A 23,605-nucleotide genomic window follows, 5' to 3' on the forward strand; every position below is an offset into this window, starting at 1 on the left:
AAACAGCTTGTCTCGACAGCTTGCAGATGCAGACATATGGCGCCAAAGTAATAAATCTTGAGGGAGATAATGGCCCCCTGCTGAGAAAGAAATCTGAAACCCGTAGGATTTGAGGAGAGCCTGATTCATTGTCTTAACGGTCTAAAAAGACTTCCTTCTTTAGTACTAATTGGTAGTCTGGCAGGCGCCTGTTTTTGGGGTCTTTCGAGTCTTTTTCAGACTCAAATCAGAGTCTTGAGTTCTATGCGGGAGGGGTATATCTTAGCTACCTATAGGTGAATATTAGCCTGAGTGTACACTTAGGCCAGTTTACTAACAAAGTATATTAAGAGATTATGGCCTAATCATATAGTACAAACATCAAATATGCAGTATGCTTTCGAAGTACAAGTGTATGGGGAGGTTTTGTATATTAAATTTTACTCAATTTACTGTTTATTAACGATAAAATATTGCTCTGTAAAAGATTGAAATAGTAGGTCCCTATCTATTTAACGGAAAAGTTGAAATTATGTCTACAGAGTGAAAGTGAAGTACATGGCCTGTACAATAGTAAAGGATTAGCGTTCATCATCACTCTATGCACAATAACCTCGTTGAGACGAACTCATTAAAACTTGTGCCTATGATAAAAAACATTATACAAAACAGAAAATTATGAAACATATGGTCCTCCTGGTCCATAAATTTATGGTTTCCATTGTATGTATTTATAAATATAATGCGATAAATTGGAATCAGGGACGGATACAGGGGGGGAGACGGGGGACATTCGCCCCCTGACAGAATCAGGGAGGGACGTAGCCCCCCTCCTGAATTTGGAATTTTTTGTTCCTATTTTCAGAATAGCTTCTCAATAGCATGCTTAAGGGAAAGAAACCCTAGTGCAAAACAGGAAAAATATCTGTCTTAATAAACTATAATGTGTGAAAAGTTAAAAATCTAGTTTTTTAGTCTTTAGTCATTAATTTTGACTCTTTTTGAGTCTTTTAAGTCAAAAAATTTTTCCCCTCACTTAAATCCTGTATCTGCCCCTGATTGGAATCCTGCCATAACAAAAAAATAAAAATCCAACTTTTAATATGTAAATAAAAGCCTTTGAAACCCCCTAATATTTTGTCTTACCTTTTTTTCCGGAAAAATAGCAGCTTGGTTTTTAAATCGATTAACTTCCTCTTCATTTCAAGTATGGTTTGATGCTCATTCATTAATCAATTATTCAAATTTTCAATTTTTGTTGTATACTAATTGATTATTATAGTGGGGTGGAGTGGAGAGTGAGTAACACCAGTTCTTGTTAGATCACTGAAGTTAAGCACACTTGTCCACAGCCAGGAACTAGATTGGTGTCCAGACTGGTGTTCACGGGTTCGATTCCAGTACTCCACACAAACCTCTGGTTTCAAAAACATCTGAAGCAGACATCTGGGTAAGCAGTTATGACTACAGGATGTAGGAGGACAGAGGGGGGCTGTCAACAACTCTCGCAGCGAAAGGGTGCATGCTTTCTACTCAACAAGAAAGAATCTTTAAGTGGATTGATGAATGATGATGAAGAGAGGAATGGTGGACAAGCAGGGAGAGTCTATGGTTGCCAGCTATAGGTACCTTGAGGTATCCAATCCGGGCTTACAATTAATTGGGAGCAACGAGTATGATGTTTCCTGTCTGAATGGCACCTGGACCTCATCCAGTATATCAGAAGAATTCCTTCCAATTACCTAAGAAGCCCGTAGGCAACTGTAATCTTGTGAACCCTCTTCTCCGTATGAATTAAGCGTGAATGGATGAATTTGCTGCCAGATTACAACCCCTGGTAGATCAATATAAACCCAGACAACACCAAACTTTCGCAATAGAAAAAATTCCGAGATTTGATCGTAACAACCCAATCATGTCCTGGGGACAAACAAATCTCTTTCTTCTATTAGTCTTCAATTTTATTTAACCTGAATCAGATAAAAGGATGATTTTATGTATGTCTTCAAAATATTATTGTAGACTCATAGATCCAGCTGGGTATGCATCTGAATCAACAAATGCTCCAGTCGGATATGCCTCTGATACAACGACTGGTAAATTGGGATATTCTTCTGAATCAACTACTGCTCCAAGTGGATATAGTTCTAATAACAACAAAATAGGAGATTACAGAATTTAAGAGAATCAGCCGAGTCTACAATAATATTTTGAAGACATACATAAAATCATCCTTTTATCTGATTCAGGTTAAATAAAATTGAAGACTAATAGAAGAAAGAGATGTGTTTGTCCCCAGGACATGATTGGGTTGTTACGATCAAATCTCTTTCTTCTATTAGTCTTCAATTTTATTTAACCTGAATCAGATAAAAGGATAATTTTATGTATGTCTTCAAAATATTATTGTAGACTCGGCTGATTCTCTTAAATTCTGGTGACCTAACAGAGTTCATAGTTTAAAAGATCAAAAGGTCTAAGCTAAAAGGGTAAGAAAATTAGAGTTTGTGAAAAAAACTCAGTTCCTTTCCATAATTCTTGACAAAGATTTTCTTGCTGAATGAGGAGTTACTTTTGTTGATTCAGATACATACCCTAGCCTTTTTTTATATCATCAATATTCTTAATGTCTTTATTCCTAGAAACATCCCAAAATGAATTCCGAATTCATGTAAATTTTAAAATGTGTATTGTAAATAATTATTCTTATTTTTAAAGGTACTATATCTTAAACGGTACTAAGAGCAAAGTATGAACTTTTTATTTAGTTTATCTAGGTTCCTATAGGTGTAATCCTACTAGTTTACATAATAATTTTCATCCATAATTTTTGATGAAGATTTTCTGGTTCGATGAGTAGTCTCGATAAAGTAATCATCTCCTTCTTTTTTATCAGAACTATATCCACTTGGAGCCATAGTTGATTTAGAAGAATATCCCACTTTACCAATCGTTGAATCAGATGCATACCCAGCAGGAGAAGTTGTTGATTCAGATGCATACCCAGCAGGAGAAGTTGTTAATTCAGATGCATACCCAGCAGGAGCCATAGTTGATTCAGAAGCATATCCCACTTTATCAATCTTTGTTTCAGAGGCATATCCGACTGGAGCATTTGTTGATTCAGATGCATACCCAGCTGGAGCAGATGTTGTTTCAGATGCATACCCAGCAGGAGCAGTTGTTGATTCAGACGCATATCCAGCTGGAGCAGTTGTTGATTCAGAAGTATATTTAGTTTCATAATATTCAGTAGCAGAATTAAAACCAGAGGGAAAATGTAGGTTTAGTGACATAAAGTAATCATCTCCTTCATTTTTATTAGAACTATATCCACTTGGAGCCATAGTTGATTCAGAAGCATATCCCGCTTTAGCAGTTGTTGTTTCAGAGGCATATCCGACTGGAGCAGTTGTTGATTCAGATGCATATTCAGCTGGAGCATTTGTTGATTCTGAAGCATATCCGGCTGGAGCAGTTGTTGATTCTGAAGCATATCCGGCTGGAGCAGTTGTTGATTTAGATGCATATCCAGCTGGAGCAGTTGTTGGTTCAGATGCATACCCAGCTAGAGCAGTTATTGATTCTGAAGCATATCCAGCTGGAGCAGTTGTTGATTCAGATGCATATCCAGTAGGAGCAGTAATTATTTCAGAAGCATATCCAGGTTTCTTTATAATCTTATAAGTACCATCTGGATTAGGAATTGCATATGGCTGGAATCCATAATCTGATCCTTTTACTTCATCTATAAGTAAACTAATCATTTTAAATGCAAGGTAATTTCCCAAAGCAATTCCTAGCGGCAACTTCCAAAAGGTATTTTTCCAAGTGGCAACTTTCTAAATTGCAATTTCCCAAGCAGCAACTTCTCAAGTCTTATACCAGCTGCAGCGCTTGGCCCCTTAGCCCATCCTAGGCGCAGCGCTTTGGCCCCCATTGCAGCCTTCCACTGCATTTGGAAAGTTACCACTTGGAAAATTCTCACTTGGAAAGTAAACCTTAGAAAACGCCTTTGGGAAAATACTTAACACTTTTTTATATTATATTTCGGTTTCCTTTCAGAGGAAAAAAAATTTAAATAAAGAAACCATTGATTTAAAAATTAGTTGTTTGCAGAACCTCTCATTAAATTTCAGCATTTATTTTTTTTGTGACGACAACATTTGCAGCACTTGATTTCTAAACAACAGGATAAAAGACGTATTGTGGACTAATTATGAATATGTTGTTTCTGTCGAAAAGAAACTGATTAGTTTTTTTGTAGCTCATGGAAATTTTGTATTTATAAGTTTTAATCATTTTTAAATTTTGTAAATTCAAAATTGTCAAATTTTTATAATTTTTAATAGTAATTTTCTGTGATGTATACTAAGAAAAACGATTGAAATGAAAGTATCACTTAAAAGTAATACCTTTATCAGACCTCACTGGGACATTTTTGTCGAATTTCTTCAACCCTTCAAAAGAATTTAAAGTAATAATTTTTGTGATGATTTTTTTTCTTTACAATTTTTTTAGCAAGAAAGAAAACATTTATTTTGCAAGAAAGAAAACCAAGAAAATCCACAAAATATAATTACCGTAAGGGACTGCGGTTTGAGGGAGGGAAGGCCAAGCAGCCATGAACCCCGTGGAAAAGTCTCCGAAACTCTGCAGAAACAGTCTCCGAACCCCGTGGAAAATCTCCGAACCCTGTAAGGAGCAAAAAATGTGTTATTCTGGGGGAAATCGCATGATTTCTGAATTTTTTTCAACATATGGCACAGGATCAAACAAAAGTATTACTAATAAATGCAATTTTGATCTTATTCACGGCCCTAGTATATGTTTATTTTGTATTCCTGTTTTAAACTTAAACTTTAAAATGGACCTACGCAACAACGCACAATATTTTTAGTATTTCAATGATATTTTTCATGAAAATGCAATAACATGTTTTAACGTAGTCCACCACTTTTTTAATTCCCGTCATCAAAGGGCAGTTTTACTCCATAATATCATTTTTTACTGTCTCCCCTTTAAAAGTGACCTACGCTGTAATTATTATATCTACACACGCAATATTTCTTTAACTTGATTATTATATTTATTGAGTCCATATGTCGAGAAAAATGGAAAATTATTGCTAATTTACAAGTAATATTTATATTTGATAACGTTTTTTTCAAAAAACCTCCTCCACGGGGTTCGGAGACTCTCCACGGGGTTCGGAGACCATTCCACAGGGTTCGGAGATTTTCCACGGGGTTCCTGGCTTCTTGGCCTTCCCTCCCTAGCGGTTTACGTAATTTCAAGTGACAATCCACAAGGGGCGTGTTCAATTCACAATTTAAACATTTGTATAATCAAAGAAACCTAAAGTATCTTCCTTCTTCTATTTAAACTTTATATTTTCTAATTGTTTTTTGTTGTAAAATGCAGCAGACAAACATTGTTATTTACAAAATTCAACACTTTCTAAAATGGAAACATGAGGATATCATTCTTATTGTTGCTCAGTACCATTGTGAATTGAAAATGCAACTCTCAAAATGGAGGATCACTTGAAATTACCTTCAAATTCATTAAACAAGAGGGGAGATGAAAAATGAATATACCTGTAGTTTTAATCAAATATGTTTTAGCATTCACGTTTGCTGCCAGGAAGCAAACCACTGTAAAGATAAGTGCAGATGCCATTCTTTAGAGAACTCTACATATAATCATAAAATAAAACATGGTAATTAATGATTTTTGCTAAATTACTGTTACAAGTTTGTTATCTGGTCGTTCATCAATTCCTTATGAGGAAAGCAAATTTATATGGTTGCATTATTGCATATTAGAAATTTAAAACTCTACAATACCTGATAATGCACTGTTCCACACTAACAGTGGAAAAACAAGAGAAAATAACTTTTAAATTAATCAATAATGAAAACTTAAATTTGCTGATTAGCAGGAAAAAACAAACAAATTTTTCTTATTTAATCATTGTAAACAATTTGTTATTTTGTAAAAAAAAACTGTTTGAATTGATGACATGGCATTTCAAAATCATCAAAAGATCTTTCAAAATATTATTCAACGCTTGTTAATCAAAACCTTTTTGACCGTGAACAGGCTGGGGGGCGCTCCCCACCCCTACAGTATTTTTTGTCCTAGTACACTCATTTTTGACACTATGACCGTAACATTTTGTTACTTTTAAGGAATTATTTAATTTTAAAAACATTTTTTTTATGTATGGGGTAGGGTACAGCCACGGGGCAGTCAAAAGTCTGGTCTGTGTAAAAATATCTAAAATAGTTCATACTTTTTTTTGTGACTTAAGCTACAGATCTAAAAATTATACTTTTGAAAAGCCTTTGAAAAATGCATGTTATAGAAACACATTAATATTTACAGGGTGAATCTATCGAAATTTAAAATTTTTGAAGATTAGATCACAGAATCACAGTAAATTGTAATAAACTGTAATGAGAAAATTCGCAATTTTCAGTTCTGGTCTAATTTTTAAAGAAAAGATATTTGAATTCTCTAGTTCCTTTCTTTCTAGTATATTCTAAAGTTAAAAATATATGCTGTTCAGTTGAAACCTAAAGAACCATTGAAGACAACTTTTCCTTAAAAATAAGAACAGGACTGAAAATTGCGAATTTTCTTATTACAATTTCGCCAATTTTCTGTGAGTCTGTGATTCAATCTTTAAAAAATGTTAGATGTTGATAGAAATAAATTATATACACATTTTTGCTTTTCTGAACTTTTGATTTTGAGAGAAAAAAGGCTCGCGGTTTTTTTTAGCAAAAATTTTGAAAAATCACAAAACAGGAGAGTTGCACAAAAAAAGGTACGCGTACTTTTTCACCAGGCGCCGTAAATCACACTTTTTTACTGTCCCAGTATACATGGTTATGAAACTGCAGAGAGGACAATACAGAATTTAATGTACAACATTATGACATGACAACCAACTTTTTATAATAAAAGTATTTTTTCTAAAGAAAAAACAATTTTATGTGGTGTTCCTCAGGGAAGTGTTCTTGGGCCCCTACTTTTTCTCATATACATAAACGATTTGCCTTTAGCAACGTCTTTTTTTACTAATCTATTTGCTGATGACACTAGTTTTCTAAAATCATCTCCACATATCGAAACTTTAGTAATTGATGCGAACTTTGAACTAAAAAAGGCAGCTGCATGGTTTCAGGCAAACCGTTTAACACTAAATGTTTCCAAAACAAAGTTTATGATATTTAGGAATAAAAATATGCATTTTGATCCTGAGAACTGCAAATTAAAAATTGGAAATGAGATACTAGAAAGAATAGGAACTGACTGTACAAATAAATATTTCAAATTTGTTGGACTCAAAATTGATGAATTTTTAAATTGGGACTATCAAATTGAACATGTTTCCAATAAGATTGCTAGCTCAATTTTTGCTCTGAATCAGATTAAAAACACTTTACCGTTAAACATTCGTCTACTAGTCTATAATGCACTTGTAAGGCCACATATTGAGTATGGAATTATAACATGGGGGGGCGTAAAAAATGCTAAACTACAGAAAATCAAGTCTTTGCAAAAAAGGGCAATTAGAGCAGTAAATAATAGTTCATTTAAGGCACATTCAGATCCAATATTTTTCAGATTAGAACTCCTAAATCTTGATGATACATATAAACTAGGTGTTTTATCTTTTATGCATAAATACTTTTATGAAAACCTTCCAGCTTCCTTCCAGGATATGTTTAATTCTTTAGCTGAACCAAATAGAACAAAATCATATAAACTTGAACGAGTTCTCTTTAAAACCCTAGAATGTTTTCCCTCTGCCCTATTTCCTAAAATATGGAATTCGATTGAATTAGAGCTTAAAGAAACTAAATCTGCAAAATCGTTTAAAAGAAAAGTCGCCAAGATCTATTTAGATAGTTATGCAAATTATATCTGTAAAAAAAAACGGTGTATCATGTGGATAAACTTAGTCTTCACTATCTTCTTCACCCTGTAGTTCATAAACATGATTCTAATAACTTATGTTACCCTCTATTCCAACCCTTACGCTGAGTATCCTCCCTTTTCTTTATACTCCCTCACCTCCTCCTTACCTTTTACCTGATTTATTATCATTCTTATGTTTAAAATGTACAATGTACATTGTTTTTATCTGCAATTCTCATTCGTTTATAGTGGGCCAACCAATTAAAACAACCTACTCTGGTTAGGCGGGTCCAAACTACATAGTAAATTGTGATTTTTTTATTTGTATTATCTCGTGCTTTGTAGTTGAATAAAAATATGAAATATGAAGTATAGATATATATTTTTTGTATCATCAAATCTTCGCTTCTCAAATACTTTATTAAACAAACAGAAACTTATACATTTATTAAATCTATTAGTTTTCAGCAACAACAACAGGGTTTGGCTAGCTTGGATTTAGCAAGTTTAAGTTCTTGAATGTTTTCATTAACTTAGGTACGGGATTCATTACAGATGATGATCTTGTAGATGTACATGAAGTACTTGAGGCAGGATTTCCCCATGTCTAATCTCTTTTTATCACTGAGATGTAGCATGTTGCAGGCTTTATCTTCACTGTAATGAGTTTTCTTGACTCCTACCTTGGAGGCCGGACTTTCTCTAGGACCTATCTTTACTCCTTTCTTTTGTGTAAATTTTATTTTATTTTGAGCTCATTAAAATCAATAATGTTTTTTTTTCTTCAAAATTGATATGATATTGGAGAGGTGTCTTCAAACATTCACAATCTTTTATATTTTATAACTTTTTCCAGACTCTGTTATCATAGGACTCAAAGAAGTTCGTAGTAAGATATCGATTCTCCTGGAGACCACCGGAGGGATTTTATATTCACTTGAGGGGTTGGAAAAAATGCTTTTCACAATTTAAAACTTTACGCAGGGTGATTTACATTCCAGTGGAGGGATTCAGATATCTTTCCAGGGGGTTCCTCCTGGGGGTGTGTAATTCCACAGGAGGGATTCAGATATCTTTCCAGGAGTTTATAATTCCACTGGTGAGATTCAGTAATCCTTACTGGTGGTTAAAAATTCCACTGGAGGGATTCAGAAATCCTTCTCTATGAATATATAATTAATAATTCCACTAAAGGGATTCAAATATCTATCTAGGGGGTTATTTATAATTCCACTGGAGGAATTCTCATATATATATTTAGGGGGTTTATAATTCCACTGGAGGAATTCTGATATATATATTTAGGGGGTTTATAATTCCACTGGAGGGATTCTGATATATATATTTAGGGGGTTTAGAATTCCACTAGAGGGATTCTGATATATATATTTAGGGGGTTTATAATTCCACTGGAGGAATTCTGATATATATGTTTAGGGGGTTTATAATTCCACTGGAGGAATTCTGATATATATATTTAGGGGGTTTATAATTCCACTAGAGGGATTCTGATATATATATTTAGGGGGTTTATAATTCCACTGGAGGAATTCTCATATATATATTTAGGGGGTTTATTATTCCACTGGAGGAATTCTGATATATATATTTAAGGGGTTTATCTCCATATCATATCCATTATCTGATCCTTTCACTTTATCCAAGATAAACAAATGATTGAATATTTGTAATTTCAGTTTGCAGTCTTTGTAAAAAACAACAGTGTTTTTTCAATATATTTATAAAAAAATGTTTGGTTTTCTCATTCAAAAACTAAAAAACTGACATAATTTCCGGAGCTAACAATTAAAGGAAAGGACTGGCCTTACGCCTTCTGATTGGTTTTGAAGTTAGAGATGAGTGAGTTGCTTCAGAGGCATATCCAATTGGCTCCGTAGTTGCTTCAGAAGCATAACCAATTGGCTCAGTAGTTGCTTCAGAAGCATAACCAATTGGCTGGGTAGTTGCTTCAGAAGCATATCCAATTGGCTCGGTAGTTGCTTCAGAGGCATATCCAATTGGCTCGGTAGTTGCTTCAGAAGCATAACCAATTGGCTCAGTAGTTGCTTCAGAAGCATATCCAATTGGCTTGGTAGTTGCTTCAGAAGCATATCCAATTGGATCAGTAGTTACTTCAGAAGCATATCCAAATGGCTCGGTAGTTGCTTCAGAAGCATAACCAATTGGCTCAGTAGTTGCTTCAGAAGCATAACCAATTGGCTCAGTAGTTGCTTCAGAAGCATAACCAATTGGCTCAGTAGTTGCTTCAGAAGCATAACCAATTGGCTCAGTAGTTGCTTCAGAAGCATAACCAATTGGCTCAGTAGTTGCTTCAGAAGCATAACCAATTGGCTCAGTAGTTGCTTCAGAAGCATATCCAATTGGCTCGGTAGTTGCTTCAGAAGCATAACCAATTGGCTGGGTAGTTGCTTCAGAAGCATATCCAATTGGCTCAGTTGCTTCAGAAGCATATCCAGGTTCATATCCATAATCTGATCCTTTCACTTTATCTAAAATAAACAAATGATTTAATATTTGCAATTTCATTCCAAAGGAAAAAAAGTCTTTGTGAAATACAACAGTGTTTTTTTCAATATGTTTACAAAAAAAAGTTTGTTTTCCTCATTCAAAAACTAAAAAGCTGATATAATCTTTCTAGAGCTGACATTTTAGAAGTAACCCCTGCCTTAAGGCTTCTAATTGGTTAGGAAGGTAGAGATGGTTGAGTTCGTTTTTTCTTCATTTTGTTTGTTCATTGTTTATAAACAACTCTTTTTGTTTTGTTTTTTTATCAAACGTTCAAAAAATAATTTCATTTGTTTTAAACTGTTGTTTATTTTTATCTATTTCATTCTTTTTCTCACTGAACGATCCTAGGGTAAAATCGTTTGTTCAGTAAAACTGTTTGTTCAGTAAAACTGTTTGTTCAGTAAAACTGTTTGTTCAGTAAAATCGCTTGTTCAGTGAAATCGTTCATTCATTTTAAAAAAAATGTTTGCTGAACGACACCATTAAGTTCATGACAAATTTTGTTTGTTTTCAAAAATTTTGTTCGTTCGCAAAACCTACGACTATCTCTTGTTCTGATTTGACCAATTAGCAACTGCTTTCTTATTGTGGTCTGCACAATCAGCTGATAAAAGGCAGATTTACTCAATTTAAATTTCGAAACCTCAATCTTCACAAATATTCATGATTTGTAGAACGTTTTTAAATAAACTATAGCCAATTTTGTTTCACCAGATAATTCCAAAGATTTAAAATATAAAAATATCGTACTTTTTAGGTCGGTTGTACCTACAATCAAGTAACGCTAAAACTTGGTCTTAACTTGAGCATAAATAAACGTTTTAAAGCCCGAGTTTACTCGGAATTAAGCTTTTATATCTTAGCTCAATTGTTTTTAAAAGTTTTCAAATGGAAAAAAATAAACTTTGAGAAGAAAATTTGAAATATTTCAGAAGATTTAATCTTAATTATAATTATCCCTATTGTACTGGAATCAGTCATGTGATGTGAAAGTTTATTGTTCACGTGACCGTTTAGTAAAATTAAATATCTGGCAACGACGACATTTGCAGATACCTCAGGTCTCAAAAACATCCCTTAAGCAAATTTTGACTTATTTTGAACATTTTGTGATTATATCTTCAAAACTACAATTTTACGAAACATGTTATAAAACAGTCTTGTATAATTCTAATAAATTGTAAATTGTAATAGTTAATTTTCCTAATGTACACGTACAGTGGAGGTATTTATAATTATATCAATACAATAAAGACGAATTTTCAATTTAAGTTTTAATTTCAAGCAAGCTTTTTGTAATAATTACAAGTTTACAAGTAAACAAAGAGAATCTATTGATTGGCAGCTTCTCTTTGTTTCTTATGTTGCTTGAAAGCCTGGAAAAAAAAAAACAAAAATTGAAAAAGAAAGGTGTTTTCATTGTATTGATATATACGACGGCGACTGAATACAAAGAAAAAAATTAACTAATTAAAAGCTAAAATACCTTTATCAGACACCTCAGGGACATGTTTGTCAAATTTCTTGAACCCTGCAAAAGAATTTGAAAATATCTTTTTTGATGGCGGATTTAAAGAGTTTCAAAAAATGCATAATTTAAATTCTTTTCACAACCTTTTTGCAAGAAAAAAATAAATCTGCAAAAATGCTCTCAGGTAATGTCACCTTCCTCTCGATTATAACAGTGCTCTTGAAACCTTTGAGCAAAAAATATGGAGGCTATTTTCTATCTTAAAAGTAATTTTTCCTTTTTCTGTCTTCTGTAAAATGCAAGAGACAAAGAACGTAATTTACAGAATTCAACCCTTTTTGAGATAAAAACTACGATATTTGCCCAACTGTTGCTCAGAAATAAGGATGCTAACAGCAACTGTTGTGAATCGGGGATTACTTGAAATGTATTATTTTATTTCTATAATAAATTACCCTTTTTTCATTAAAAGAAATCAATGCGCTACACGCCCTCTAAGTCTAGTATTAAATATATTATACCTGAAGTTCTAACCAAATATGTTTTAGCATTCATATTTGCTGCCAGGAAACAAACCAGTGTCAAGATTAGTATAGACGCCATTCTTTAGAGAACTCTCTATATATATAATCAATAAATATTAAAACATTAAAAAAGAAAGGAATTGATTCTATGCCACAAAACTCTAATAGTATAATCCCTATATCTTTGCAACCAAATGTCCAAGACCTTAGATATTTTAAACTTTGAATAATCAAATAATCAAAGGGATTAGAAAATTTGAGTTCATGACAACGTCTCAATTCCTTTCAAAAGATCTTTGCTATCCAAGCCTTCTAATAAAAATAGTTTATTCAAATTTGTAAACTTCAGAGACGACAGTATATACAGAATTTAATATTCAATTTTATTTACATTTATGACAGGACACTGACAGCCAGCTGCATACTTTTTATCCACTGCTTGTTTCATTAACGGTATTTTCCGTTTTGCTTTTAAAGTTACCGTTAGTTATTCCGTCGTTACCGGTTGGTTTTGAAAAACGGTTTATCAAATTGAATTTACTGCACAAGCCGTTACAAAATTGAAAAAAAAATCTTTAAAAGTTCCATCATATAAATAAGACTGAAGACTGAAGACTGAAGACGACATTTAAAACTTTAAATACATCTTAAATTTTTTTCATGCAATTTTTGCAAAAAAATGTGCCCTTAATTTTTTTCCAAAAAGGCTATAATTGTTAACGATTTAAAAATTAACAGTTTTTTTCGTTCGTTAACGGACTCTTCAGTTATTTTTCGAAAACCTCTGTTTTATAAACGGAACTTAGTCCCCCCCCCCCCCTAGATTTAATGGGCTGAATCAGAATCAAATTTGGATTTAATGGCTCAGTGCGAAATTTGAACTGAATGAATGTGCTAATTTATTTTATTTTGAGCTCATTAAAATCAATAATGTTTTTTTTCTTTCTGCAAAATTGATATGACATTGGAGACGTGGCTTCAAACTTTCACAATCTTTTTTATTTTATAACTTTTTCCAAACTCTGTTTTTATTACAATTGAATTAAGAAAAAAAAACCTTTTTTTAATACATTTTAAGAAATCGTATTGTTGTGATCAATATATCGAAAATGACTGAGGAAATTACTTTTGGTAGAAATATTTTTTTAGGTTTTTAATTAATTAAAGAAATATATATATTTGAAAGAGTTTTAATAAAATCTCAAACAGTTAGAAAAAATCTACTGAAACTTTAAGAAATTTTTTGAATTATTTTGTAAAACATAGAGAAAAAACTATTAAGAAAAGAAGGAACTTAATGATATTTTAAATGGGACATTTCTATAAAACGATGCTCGTAGCTCCCCTAGTTATGATTTTATGCAAGTGAAAGAAAAATAATTTTATTTGATTAATTTGACGTTGGCGATAAAACTTTAAAAAAATTAATAATACCTGATGAGTGATGCAGCACTGTACCTACTCAGAATACAATTTAAATTAATCGATAAATTAAAAATTGCTAATTAGTAGAAATAAACAAATTAAGAAAATATTTTCCTTATTAGAGAATTACAAACAATTTGTTGTTTTGTAAATAAAACTGTTTAAATGGATAAAATTTTATCCCAAAATTATAAACTTTCGAATTTTTATACGACGCATTCTTTTGAGTTCAAAATAAAAGATAGTTGATAATTAAAATTTTTATTTATTTTTAAAGGGAGTGTTTGCCAAAAATGAAAGTGGGTATAGGCCTAATGCAATAAATCTTACTAATCTTACTTCTATCTGTTGCGTCTATAAGGAGAAAATTGTTAAAAACGTCTCAATCTCATACCGAATATCATTAAGATATTACAACCTATAGTCGTCGATTATCTTTCGCCAAATTTGAATATAGTTTATATTTTATAATATTTTTTTAATTAATTTGTTTTGAATTTGATTATTTCTCTTGTCGCTTGCGCAACTATCTAAGAATGCCGCGAACCACTCACATTTTTCGAAATCAGTTAAAAACGTTTTTTAAAAAAATAAAATATTATAAAATATAAACTATATACAAATGTGGCGAAAGATAATCGATGACTATAGGTTGTAATATCTGAATGATTTGTTTGAAAAATCCGTTAAAAACGTTTTCTAAAAAAATAAAATATTATAAAATATAAACTATATACAAATGTGGAGAAAGATAATCGATGACTATAGGTTGCAATATCTGAATGATTTGTTTGAAATTAAGTTGATTCTTTTACGGATTAAGTCGTATGTTGCAATTTTCTCAATTTGTATGGACACTAAGTTATTCGGTATGAGACGTCTTTAACAATTTTCTGCTCATAGACGCAACAGATAGAAGTAAGATTAGTAGCGATCAAAAGCGCTTTTTATCGCATTATAATGCCTATACCCCCCTTTCATTTTTCGCGAACGCTTCCTTTGAGAAGAAAAAAAATCTATTATGAAATGAAAAAAAAACACTGCCTTTTTCCCTTTTGATACCTTTAACAATTTTGGCACTATTAGCGTAGCAATTTTTAACTTTAAAAAAAGATGAAAATTAAACAATGAACATGCATCATGCAAAATCATATTTGTGAAAATGATATATTTATGTTTTTGCAAAACACTGCCTTTATTCTGTAAATCTCAGTCTGGTCTCTGGCAATTACAAGATGTTATAAAACAAACCAGTTTTTCACATAACCATGTTTAGAGAAGGGGATTGAGTTTTGGTTCGATTGTAAATATATAAGGTTTAATTTCTAAAATAATGATTATTGTTTTCTACATAAGTTTGCTCTTTTTAAAAAATTTCAAATAATGAAAATTAATAAAATGAAACGATTAAACAAATTTTGTTTCAATTTTTTGCTTTGTCCTTATCTTTCTATCTAATAAAGCTCTTTGATTATATATATTTGTATGTATATATGTTAGCTTTTGGGCTGACATTTTTTGAGGAACCCATGGGTGCCCGGTGAGCAACAGGCCAAAAATCTAAATTTCTTTTTCCACGGGCAACGTCGGGCAGTTCGCCTTGCATCTTACATTATCAAGCCCAAGATTTAAATAATTCAGTAAAAGCATATTTCAAGAACGTCCATAATATTTTGAAATTTAATAAACATCTCAGAATGTTTGCGATGTGGAGCCTCTTAATTGTTCACATATTTCAAAATACACATAGTTCTTACATTTAGGATCAAAAAGTGATATTTACGTGTGGCACTAAGCGTCAGATCGAATGTTTAGAAACAAGCTTTGGTTTCCTGCAAAAAAACCTTGGTTTTATAATAAATACGTTGTGGACTTTTTCGATGCCTCAAGCAAAATAGCGCAAAAAATTCTGATTCTAATCTTAAAAATAAGAGTGTGTGTTTTTAAATAGGTAAAAATCCCTTTGAACGCCAAAATTCCATGCATGCGAAAAAAACGAAGAATAAAGATGCCCATCATTAATTCCTTGGTCAAGAAACCAGAAACTATTGCAGCAGTAGTTGTTTGCCTTCATAAAGTAAGAGTGAGTATTGACAGGCTTTCAGTGTTTTTCTATTTTGAATTTTATTTTAAATTTTTTTTTTGGATAATGTGCAATTGTACGTACATCGTTCAGTTGACTTTTTGGCTTTTATCGACTCATCTGTGCTTGTTTTTTTTAAGGGAAATCTAGCATCTTTTTTCATTACATAGTGCCAGAACTTTATTTTTCATTACCCATTGGGGAGATGGACTAGAGAGAGACAGGAAATACCTATATTTTTCGAGAAAATTAAAGACTGTGTTCTTTTAATAAAATGGTGGGCAGAGTATAGGACTAGACTGTGTTTGAAGAAATACTGTTAACGCAGGAAGGAACTTTTAATTTCTAAATCTTCGGATCAAGGAAGAGTCGGATTTCCAATCTTTAATAATTTTTTTATGTTTAGAAATGAGGAACTCAGTTGCTCCATTATTTGCAGTGTTGAGCCTAGTTCTTGTCAGTTCTCAAGATATAAATTTCGGGGACTCTAAACCAGAGGAGGAGCAGGAGGGAGATACTCAGGTTAGGTCTAAACCAGAGCAGGAGCAGGAGGGAGATACTCAGGTTAGGTCTAAACCAGAGTAGGAGCAGGAGGGAGATACTCAGGTTAGGTCTAAACCAAAGCAGGAGCAGGAGGAAGATAATCAGGCTCGCAATTGTCACGTTCAGTGAAAAACTGATTATTTTCTTTATCAATGTCGTCTTCTAAATTTCCTTCATAAATATCGTCTTCTTTTCAGTAATTCTCAAATATATTGTGTTTAGACGGATACGAGACTGCTCGGAATCATCCCTGGCATAACGAGTGGAAACGCTGAGACAGATAATCTTATCAATGGTAAGAAATCAGGGAACAGTGATAAAAGGAAAAGAAATGGCATTGGTCTGCAGAGGCGCAACTAGGACTTTTGCTAGGGGGGGGCATTATATTATTATGTAATGGTAACATTTGATATTTCAAACTTGGAATATTTTACCAAAAGAATTCAAAGTTTGATATCTACGAGTACTATAAACTCAACACAAATAAAATACAGTTCAGAACTTTTTTTTACATTAAATGTTTACGATAGCCTTTAGCCTTGAGAATTGAGAAAGATAAAAATATTTTTTTAAAACTAACTATAGTATAATAAAAACAACAACTCTATTGGTTTTCTTATTCCTGTGATACTGATTTTCGCCATTCTTTTTCTTTTCATTCTGCAGGGGGGGGGCGCGCCCCCCCTCTCAGGTGCTAGGGGAGGGCGCGCGCCCGGCCGCCCCCCCCCCTAGTTGCGCCTCTGTTGGTCTGGCATGAGAAAGCCAGTCGCACTGCTTTGCAGACTTGTACAGTAAACCTTACGCACACTCTTTTGGTACAGACACACACACATGACGTTTCCGCCCCCTGTAAGAAATATACAGTAACAACATCTTTTTAACAAATAACAAAACAGAGGACAATGAGAGACCGTCCTGTTTTTGTTCTGATTATGAAATGTTGCAATTTTTAACTGATATAGTTCTTGAAATTCAATCATAAAATCCAATGACATTTCTTAAGTAAAATGGAAACAAAAGAATTTAAAATCATTCAAACAAACCTCAAAAAAATATTACTAAAATAATAAATTCCCCGAAAGATTAGGAAAAATAGTTTTTTTACTTAACGAGCGATTTTTCTTACCTCAAGATTTTAATGACTAAACAATTTTTCTGAATGATTGTCAATGAGAAAACAAACTAAATAGATGGAAAATGAACAATAATTTTGAGAACGAACAAAATAATTTGTTTTTGAATGATTGAAAAAAATACCAACTAAATGAAACATTCACGAACGATGAACTAATGAAATGAAAAAATCCAACATGTCCATTTCTACTCCTGAGTGGAGAACTCCTTCATTTAGATTACCTGAAACATGTTTGTGATTGTTCAGGAACCAGATGTTATGAATAGGAGAAGTAGTTGAACTACTTAGAATAGATTCAACTATAACTTCTCGCAATATATTCATTAAATCTGGTTTCAGGTGGTTTACTTGGAGCTGGTTTAGTAGGAGGAGCTGGTCTTCTCACTGGAGCCATTCAAATACCTTGCGGTAGAAGGAAAAGACAGGTTATGCAAACAGATACTTGAGTTAGAGTAGATTTGAACTTCACTCTTGTCATCCAGAAGTATAATTTTAGTCAAGGTTCAAAATGGAGTTAGACTCTGATATAGTTCTGCGGGCCACACCTCAATGTATCACCAATTATTGAACCTCTTTTAAAGTTCATTCACAAAGTAGGGGGAAGGCAAGCTACCATCTCGCAATTCACAAAGTAGGGGGGAAGGCAAGCTACCATCTCGCAATTGACTCGTAAAAACGTAGATTTGCGGCACTGTGCTTATAAATATATATTCCTTTTTGGAATGCTCTTGAATAGGCTACCTCAGATCCCTGGTATCCCATGAAATCTCTGAAAACCCTGAACACCCTGAAAACCCTAAAAACCGTAAAATATCTGAAAACCTATAAATATATAAAACAAACAATAAATGCATGAAAGCTTTTTGACCCCACATAAACATAGAAAAACATGAAATTTGCAAAACAAAATATAATGATTAATTACAGGCTGATGGAACAAACACTAAATTTTTTGGTAATAACTGTAACAACCCTTGTGGTCGAAGAAAAAAACGACAGGTTAGTTACAAACTAAATACAATGGTGTCCCACCTAAAATAATTATACAGGAATAATTCTTGAATTGTATATCAGCATATACAAAAAGATGCCAAAAGTAAAAAAAAAACAATTTATACTTTAACGATTCAATTTCAAAGAGAATCCAGGTAATCCAATGCAAGTTTGGGGGCTCTTTTTAAGCACTTTTTTTATGCACTGCATGTTCCAAGCTATCTTTAATAGAGGGGAAACTTTGGGTGTTTGATAAAGTGGATGATATTTTGCGACTGAATTCTTGCTTCAAACCACTGGGACTGCTTTTCCCCAGAAAAATTTGACCAGACTTGAACATTTTAGGCAGATAATGAAGAAGATGATACTGTAAATGAAAGATTTTTTCTTCCCGGGGGTAACAACAATTGCGGAGGAGGATTTAATACAAACAGTTTTGGAAACAATGGCGGGTTTAATAATGGCGGATTCAACAATGGTGGATTCAACAATGGCGGTTTTAATAATGGTGGATTCAACAACAACAATGGGGGATTCAACAATGGTGGATTTAATAACAACAATGGTGGATTCAACAATGGCGGATTTAACAATGGTGGATTCAACAATGGTGGATTTAACAACAATGGCGGACTGGATACTGGATGTGGCTGTCAATGCCGACCTGATATATTTTTTGAGTCAAATGGTCGTATTCAAGGAAACTGTAGAACTCCTGACAGTACAGGTAAAAACAACATAATTCCACAGCTGTAACAAAAGATTATTTCCTATACATAAAAAAAATTGGCTTAAACATTTATAAGAACATTTAAGCAGCCCTGTCTAGTTTAACTACATCTTACTACAATTTATTCACAGGTCGTCTTTGGTGCTACACAACTGGATATGAGGGAACATGTGGTGATCTTCAGCCCTCTAAAAGGTAAAATCTTAAATTAGTAAAAACTTCGAAGAAGGAAGGTGTAGAAATAACACATACAATTCATACACAGGGAAATCTGCTGCTTAGCTGTCATTTTTAGCATACTGGACTAACATTCATTTGCAGTGTGCTGAGTATTGAATTATAGACATAATTGAATTCCAAATAGAAGAAACCGAATGCAACTCGCCTTGGTTAGTCCAAGTTTTATTAGGGTCCTCAGCGATAAAAATCCACAGGCGGTCATACAAGGTATGCTTTGCTAGTGGGTCAGTTGTGATACATGCTGTTTTAGTGGTTGTTTGCAGTATATATAGGATAGCGGTATTTGCAGTGTACTGGGCTAGCGGTCATTTGCAGAATTCTGAACTAGCTGTCTTTTGTGGTTGGCCTTGGCTCAATCGTTGAAACTCAAATAAAACCTTCACTTTAACTGTTTTCTAGGTGTTGTTAGCTGTAAACTCAAAGATGGTGCACAAAGCAAAGTCTTTGGGTAAACTGGGCAAGCAGGCATTTGCAATATACTGCAACAGCCATCATAAGATAATTTTCTTCCTTAGGTTTCCACAGAACCCCTGGTCATACAATGCTTGCAATGCTCAACTTCAATGCCGCACTACTAATTCTAGAACTGTTGCCAGGTTGGTTTATTCAAAAAGAGGTGGTCTTATCTAACTATCCCTAGCTATTTCAACTCCAGTGACACCAATAAATCTGCTGAATAGTCCAATAAGCATGAAAACTAAATTTGTGCAGTTTACTTAGACTAATTTTACACATAAGATTATTCAAATGTTGTCTTATTCTAATCAATTACCGGAATCCGTCAATTTTAACCATGAAAATCTGCCAAATATGATATTAAACTGGTTTGATATAACAAACTACGTGGAAAAATTAGATCCCTAAGCTTGATTATTAAATTAGTCTCAATGACAGCTCAAGCCTGAGTCAAATATCTTCAAATGTTTTAAATCGCAAGGTCTGAGAATTTGAGCCACGCCCACGGCTTCAATTTGAGACGCAGCTCAAATTTGAGACATGTTTCAAAAACAACAAGGATTTTTTTTTTAAATGGTTAACTTAGTTTTATTCTGGTTAAGATTGCATGTAACTTTTTGAAAAAATAAAAATTCTTTTTACATATTTTATTTTTTAAATGTTGTCTCCTTTGTTTTTTTACCCGGTGCTTCGCGCTGTTAACGCTGCAATATACCATTAACGACTGTGCCGTTAATGATTTCATTAACCATTAAAGCTGTTCATTCTGTAATAACAGTAACATTAACGGCTAGAGCAGTTAACAGTTGTTGAAAATTTTCCATTAACACCTTTATTAAAATTGAGATCGTTAACTAACTAAATGTTCCGTTCTTACCTGTAAAATTAAGGGCTACCTGAAATTTTTCTTTTTAAATGGTTGGAACTAATTGTTAACGGAACGACTAGAAACAGTTGGAACGTTCCCAGCCCTCGCTCTAAACGCATAAATTTAGGGACTGCAAGGGAAGACCTAAAGATGATGAATATTTTGGATGTGGTTGTGAGAACAGGAGGAAGAGACAACTCTCATTCGGCGGAGATCAATCCTCTTCAGATAACGATAGGTAGGATCATTTCTAGATTAACAGGGCGAGTCTTTATTAATAAAATCTTTGGACCTTTTAAGAGCACAAAAATTCTGCTCTGATTTTAAAGGGGCCGTAGACTTTATTTCAATTTATAGTGTGGTGGGTCCGATTCACCAGGGTACCCTTTGTTGAACCTTAATCTAATCCGAAAATATTGTAAAATGAATAAAAATATTTTTAAATTCTAGAACAGCTTGCTTGCAAAGTTTCTTACAATTTCGAATATATTTTTGTGAATAAACTAAAAAAACTCCTACATTCTTAATCAATCAATCATTCAAGTGATCGGACAAAGGATTTGCAACTACATTGATAACCGGAAAACTCTGAAATGAGAAGACGACTTTTAAACTCAAATTAGGACTTAAACTAGTTCAAAGAACATTTGACATTTTACAGTGTAAATAGACCCTTTTCACTTAAAATGTTCTTTGCTAAGTTACTAGTAAAATATTCTTTGTGGCAACATTAAAACGCTTAAGTATTGCTATAACGTCGTCTCTCTATTCCATTGTTTTCTGGTCATCACTGTATGCAAATGAAGTTGCATGATTTACGCTTACGTATTTTACTTAATTCATTGATTGAACTACTCTTAACTATTTTTATGATGCATTAAACGGAGTATTCTATGGTTTAAAATTTAGTTGCAATTCACGGTTCGTCGATCCAACATTTTTCTAGTTTCATACATTTATTTTTTTTATTTCGAAAAATGCTTTATTAAAAGCGATATTGAAGCTGTCTCTCAACTGGTATATATTTAGTGAGACACCCTGTCTTCTAATCCTGCATATAAAAAAAACGATTACTATTTCATTTCTTTCAGGTGCGCAGAGGCAGCTTTGACTGGAAGAATTGCTCAAACCCCAGAAAAATAATTGTGTATATTTTTTAAAGGAATTGAGTTTTTGGCAAAAACTCAAATTTTATAATAACTATATCTTTGCAACTCGGTGTCGTAGTCTTTTGATACAACAAACTAAAAATTCTGTTAGATCAAATAGTCTAGGCTTGAGATATCAAAGGTTTATACCATCAGGTTGAAAGATTATGGCAATAATGAAATTAAATAAAAAATTAAGTTAAAAAATGTTTAATTACCAAGTTTTTATAATGTGAATCTTTTAACTTTCTTAATAATAAAAAAAATTATTTTCATATATTATTATTATTTGATTGTGAATAACTTTATTCTAAAATATATGCAGTAAGACCCAGAAAGCTTAGGAATAGGAGCCGACATTTGTAATGGATTTTAAAAAGTATGCATGATGATTGATGGTGTAATAAAGCAATAGTTTTTATATGCAGCGAGAAAATCAACTTATTTACTGGACATGGGTCTGTTTACTTCACAATTGCTGTGCATGTTACGTTATTTAAAATATTTAAAATCATAACTTGAGTCTAAAAGTCATCTTTTTACTTCACAGCTTTTTAGGTCTCACTGTATTCTATCGGACCATCTTTCTATCCTTCTATCCTTCTATTTTTCTATCCTTCTAATTCTATCCTTCTATCCTTCTATCCTTCTATCTTTTATCCTTCTATCCTTCTATCCTATATCCTACTATTTTTCTATCCTTCTATCCTTCTATCCTTCTATCCTTCTATCCTTCTATCCTTCTATTCTTCTATCCACCTATCCTTCTATCCTTCTATTCTTCTATCCTTCTATCCTTCTATCCATCTATCCTACAATCCTTCTATCCTTATATCCACCTATCCTTCTAGCAGCATAGCCTAAAACAAATTTCTTTGAGGCGCACCACTCAAACGTTTTCTATGCAATCTATCTGATCTATTATGTCTATCTATCCATACAATACACCAATCTATCCAATATCTCTATCCGTCTATTCTGCACCATTAATCTTGCTCTGCATAATTTATATAAATTGATCTAAGTGACTGTGTATCTATCTATCTATCATCGGTCAAATGATGGAAAACAAGGCCATGAATGGCTCGCGGCATTCGAGCAAAAAAGAAAAATGTATCTATCTATCTTCTGTCGGGTAGTAGAGGGTGTGTACTTTAAACATGTTTAAAGGAAATGTTTAAGAATGCCAGCATCATTTTAATATACACAGATCTCGGTGTTACGTTAAATAACGCCCAGGGTAATATATTACACCTGCATAATGTAAAAGTTTTACAATTTTTGACACTTTCACTCACAATGATAATCTATAATAAAAAGCATATTCATAAAGGAACTGAGTCTTTGCCACAAAATCAAATGTTCCAATTCATATATCTTTGCAACGTTATGGCGTTAACATTGGGTTGCTCAGATATAGGAATTAGAAAATCAGAGTTTGTGGCAAAGACTCAATTCCTTTTAATTACTTTGGATTTTTAATTCCAAATTTTACAAACATCCGACTAAAAACAAAATCAAACTATGTTCACCATTATTCGTAACAGGC

The 23,605-nt window shown here is 32.9% G+C and overlaps 3 protein-coding genes across 6 annotated transcripts; 1 reads left to right on the plus strand and 2 right to left on the minus strand.

The window, feature by feature from the left end:
- Positions 1-2,724: 2,724 nt before the first annotated feature.
- Positions 2,725-5,913, minus strand: LOC111716653 (cell wall protein TIR3). 3 transcript variants are annotated; one of them, XM_023492133.1, is made up of 5 exons: positions 5,829-5,913; positions 5,580-5,674; positions 4,563-4,571; positions 4,395-4,439; positions 2,725-3,727 (listed from the first exon to the last, which is right to left on the minus strand). In XM_023492133.1, exons 2-5 carry the CDS (start codon positions 5,659-5,661, stop codon positions 2,778-2,780), a joined length of 1,086 nt encoding a protein of 361 aa, XP_023347901.1. In that variant the 5' UTR covers positions 5,662-5,674; positions 5,829-5,913; the 3' UTR covers positions 2,725-2,777. The 3 variants fall into 3 exon arrangements, with proteins under 3 accessions (XP_023347901.1, XP_023347902.1, XP_023347903.1); XM_023492134.1 differs by lacking the exon at positions 4,563-4,571; XM_023492135.1 differs by lacking the exons at positions 4,395-4,439; positions 4,563-4,571.
- Positions 5,914-9,633: 3,720 nt separating this feature from the next.
- Positions 9,634-13,951, minus strand: LOC111716655 (uncharacterized). Its single transcript, XM_023492139.1, has 4 exons — positions 13,870-13,951; positions 12,433-12,527; positions 11,927-11,971; positions 9,634-10,421 (listed from the first exon to the last, which is right to left on the minus strand). Exons 2-4 carry the CDS (start codon positions 12,512-12,514, stop codon positions 9,718-9,720), a joined length of 831 nt encoding a protein of 276 aa, XP_023347907.1. The 5' UTR covers positions 12,515-12,527; positions 13,870-13,951; the 3' UTR covers positions 9,634-9,717.
- A 1,973-nt stretch (positions 13,952-15,924) lies between these two features.
- LOC111716654 (uncharacterized PPE family protein PPE62) lies at positions 15,925-22,085 on the plus strand. Of its 2 annotated transcripts, none has more exons than XM_023492137.1 (10): positions 15,925-15,943; positions 16,350-16,465; positions 16,709-16,781; positions 17,961-18,046; positions 18,549-18,620; positions 18,960-19,341; positions 19,476-19,539; positions 20,100-20,180; positions 21,036-21,146; positions 22,000-22,085. In XM_023492137.1, exons 2-10 carry the CDS (start codon positions 16,352-16,354, stop codon positions 22,049-22,051), a joined length of 1,035 nt encoding a protein of 344 aa, XP_023347905.1. In that variant the 5' UTR covers positions 15,925-15,943; positions 16,350-16,351; the 3' UTR covers positions 22,052-22,085. The 2 variants fall into 2 exon arrangements, with proteins under 2 accessions (XP_023347905.1, XP_023347906.1); XM_023492138.1 differs by lacking the exon at positions 15,925-15,943 and adding an exon at positions 16,174-16,271.
- Positions 22,086-23,605: the final 1,520 nt, after the last annotated feature.

The sequence above is a fragment of the Eurytemora carolleeae genome, unplaced genomic scaffold, assembly GCF_000591075.1.
Source record: "Eurytemora carolleeae unplaced genomic scaffold, Eaff_2.0 scaffold2140, whole genome shotgun sequence".
Taxonomy (NCBI): domain Eukaryota; kingdom Metazoa; phylum Arthropoda; class Copepoda; order Calanoida; family Temoridae; genus Eurytemora; species Eurytemora carolleeae.

Excerpts from the sequence above, each read along its gene's own strand:
- LOC111716654 (XM_023492137.1), top strand. The coding sequence starts at position 16,352 with ATGAGGAACTCAGTTGCTCCATTATTTGCAGTGTTGAGCCTAGTTCTT. Across the intron at positions 18,047-18,548 it reads GCGGTAGAAGGAAAAGACAG|GCTGATGGAACAAACACTAA; the intron begins GTTATGCAAACA and ends GATTAATTACAG. Across the intron at positions 18,621-18,959 it reads GTCGAAGAAAAAAACGACAG|GCAGATAATGAAGAAGATGA; the intron begins GTTAGTTACAAA and ends TGAACATTTTAG.
- LOC111716655 (XM_023492139.1), bottom strand. The coding sequence starts at position 12,514 with ATGGCGTCTATACTAATCTTGACACTGGTTTGTTTCCTGGCAGCAAAT. Across the intron at positions 11,972-12,432 it reads ATATTTGGTTAGAACTTCAG|GGTTCAAGAAATTTGACAAA; the intron begins GTATAATATATT and ends ATTCTTTTGCAG. Across the intron at positions 10,422-11,926 it reads CCCTGAGGTGTCTGATAAAG|ATAAAGTGAAAGGATCAGAT; the intron begins GTATTTTAGCTT and ends TGTTTATTTTAG.
- LOC111716653 (XM_023492133.1), bottom strand. The coding sequence starts at position 5,661 with ATGGCATCTGCACTTATCTTTACAGTGGTTTGCTTCCTGGCAGCAAAC. Across the intron at positions 3,728-4,394 it reads CCCAGTGAGGTCTGATAAAG|ATGAAGTAAAAGGATCAGAT; the intron begins GTATTACTTTTA and ends GTTTACTTATAG.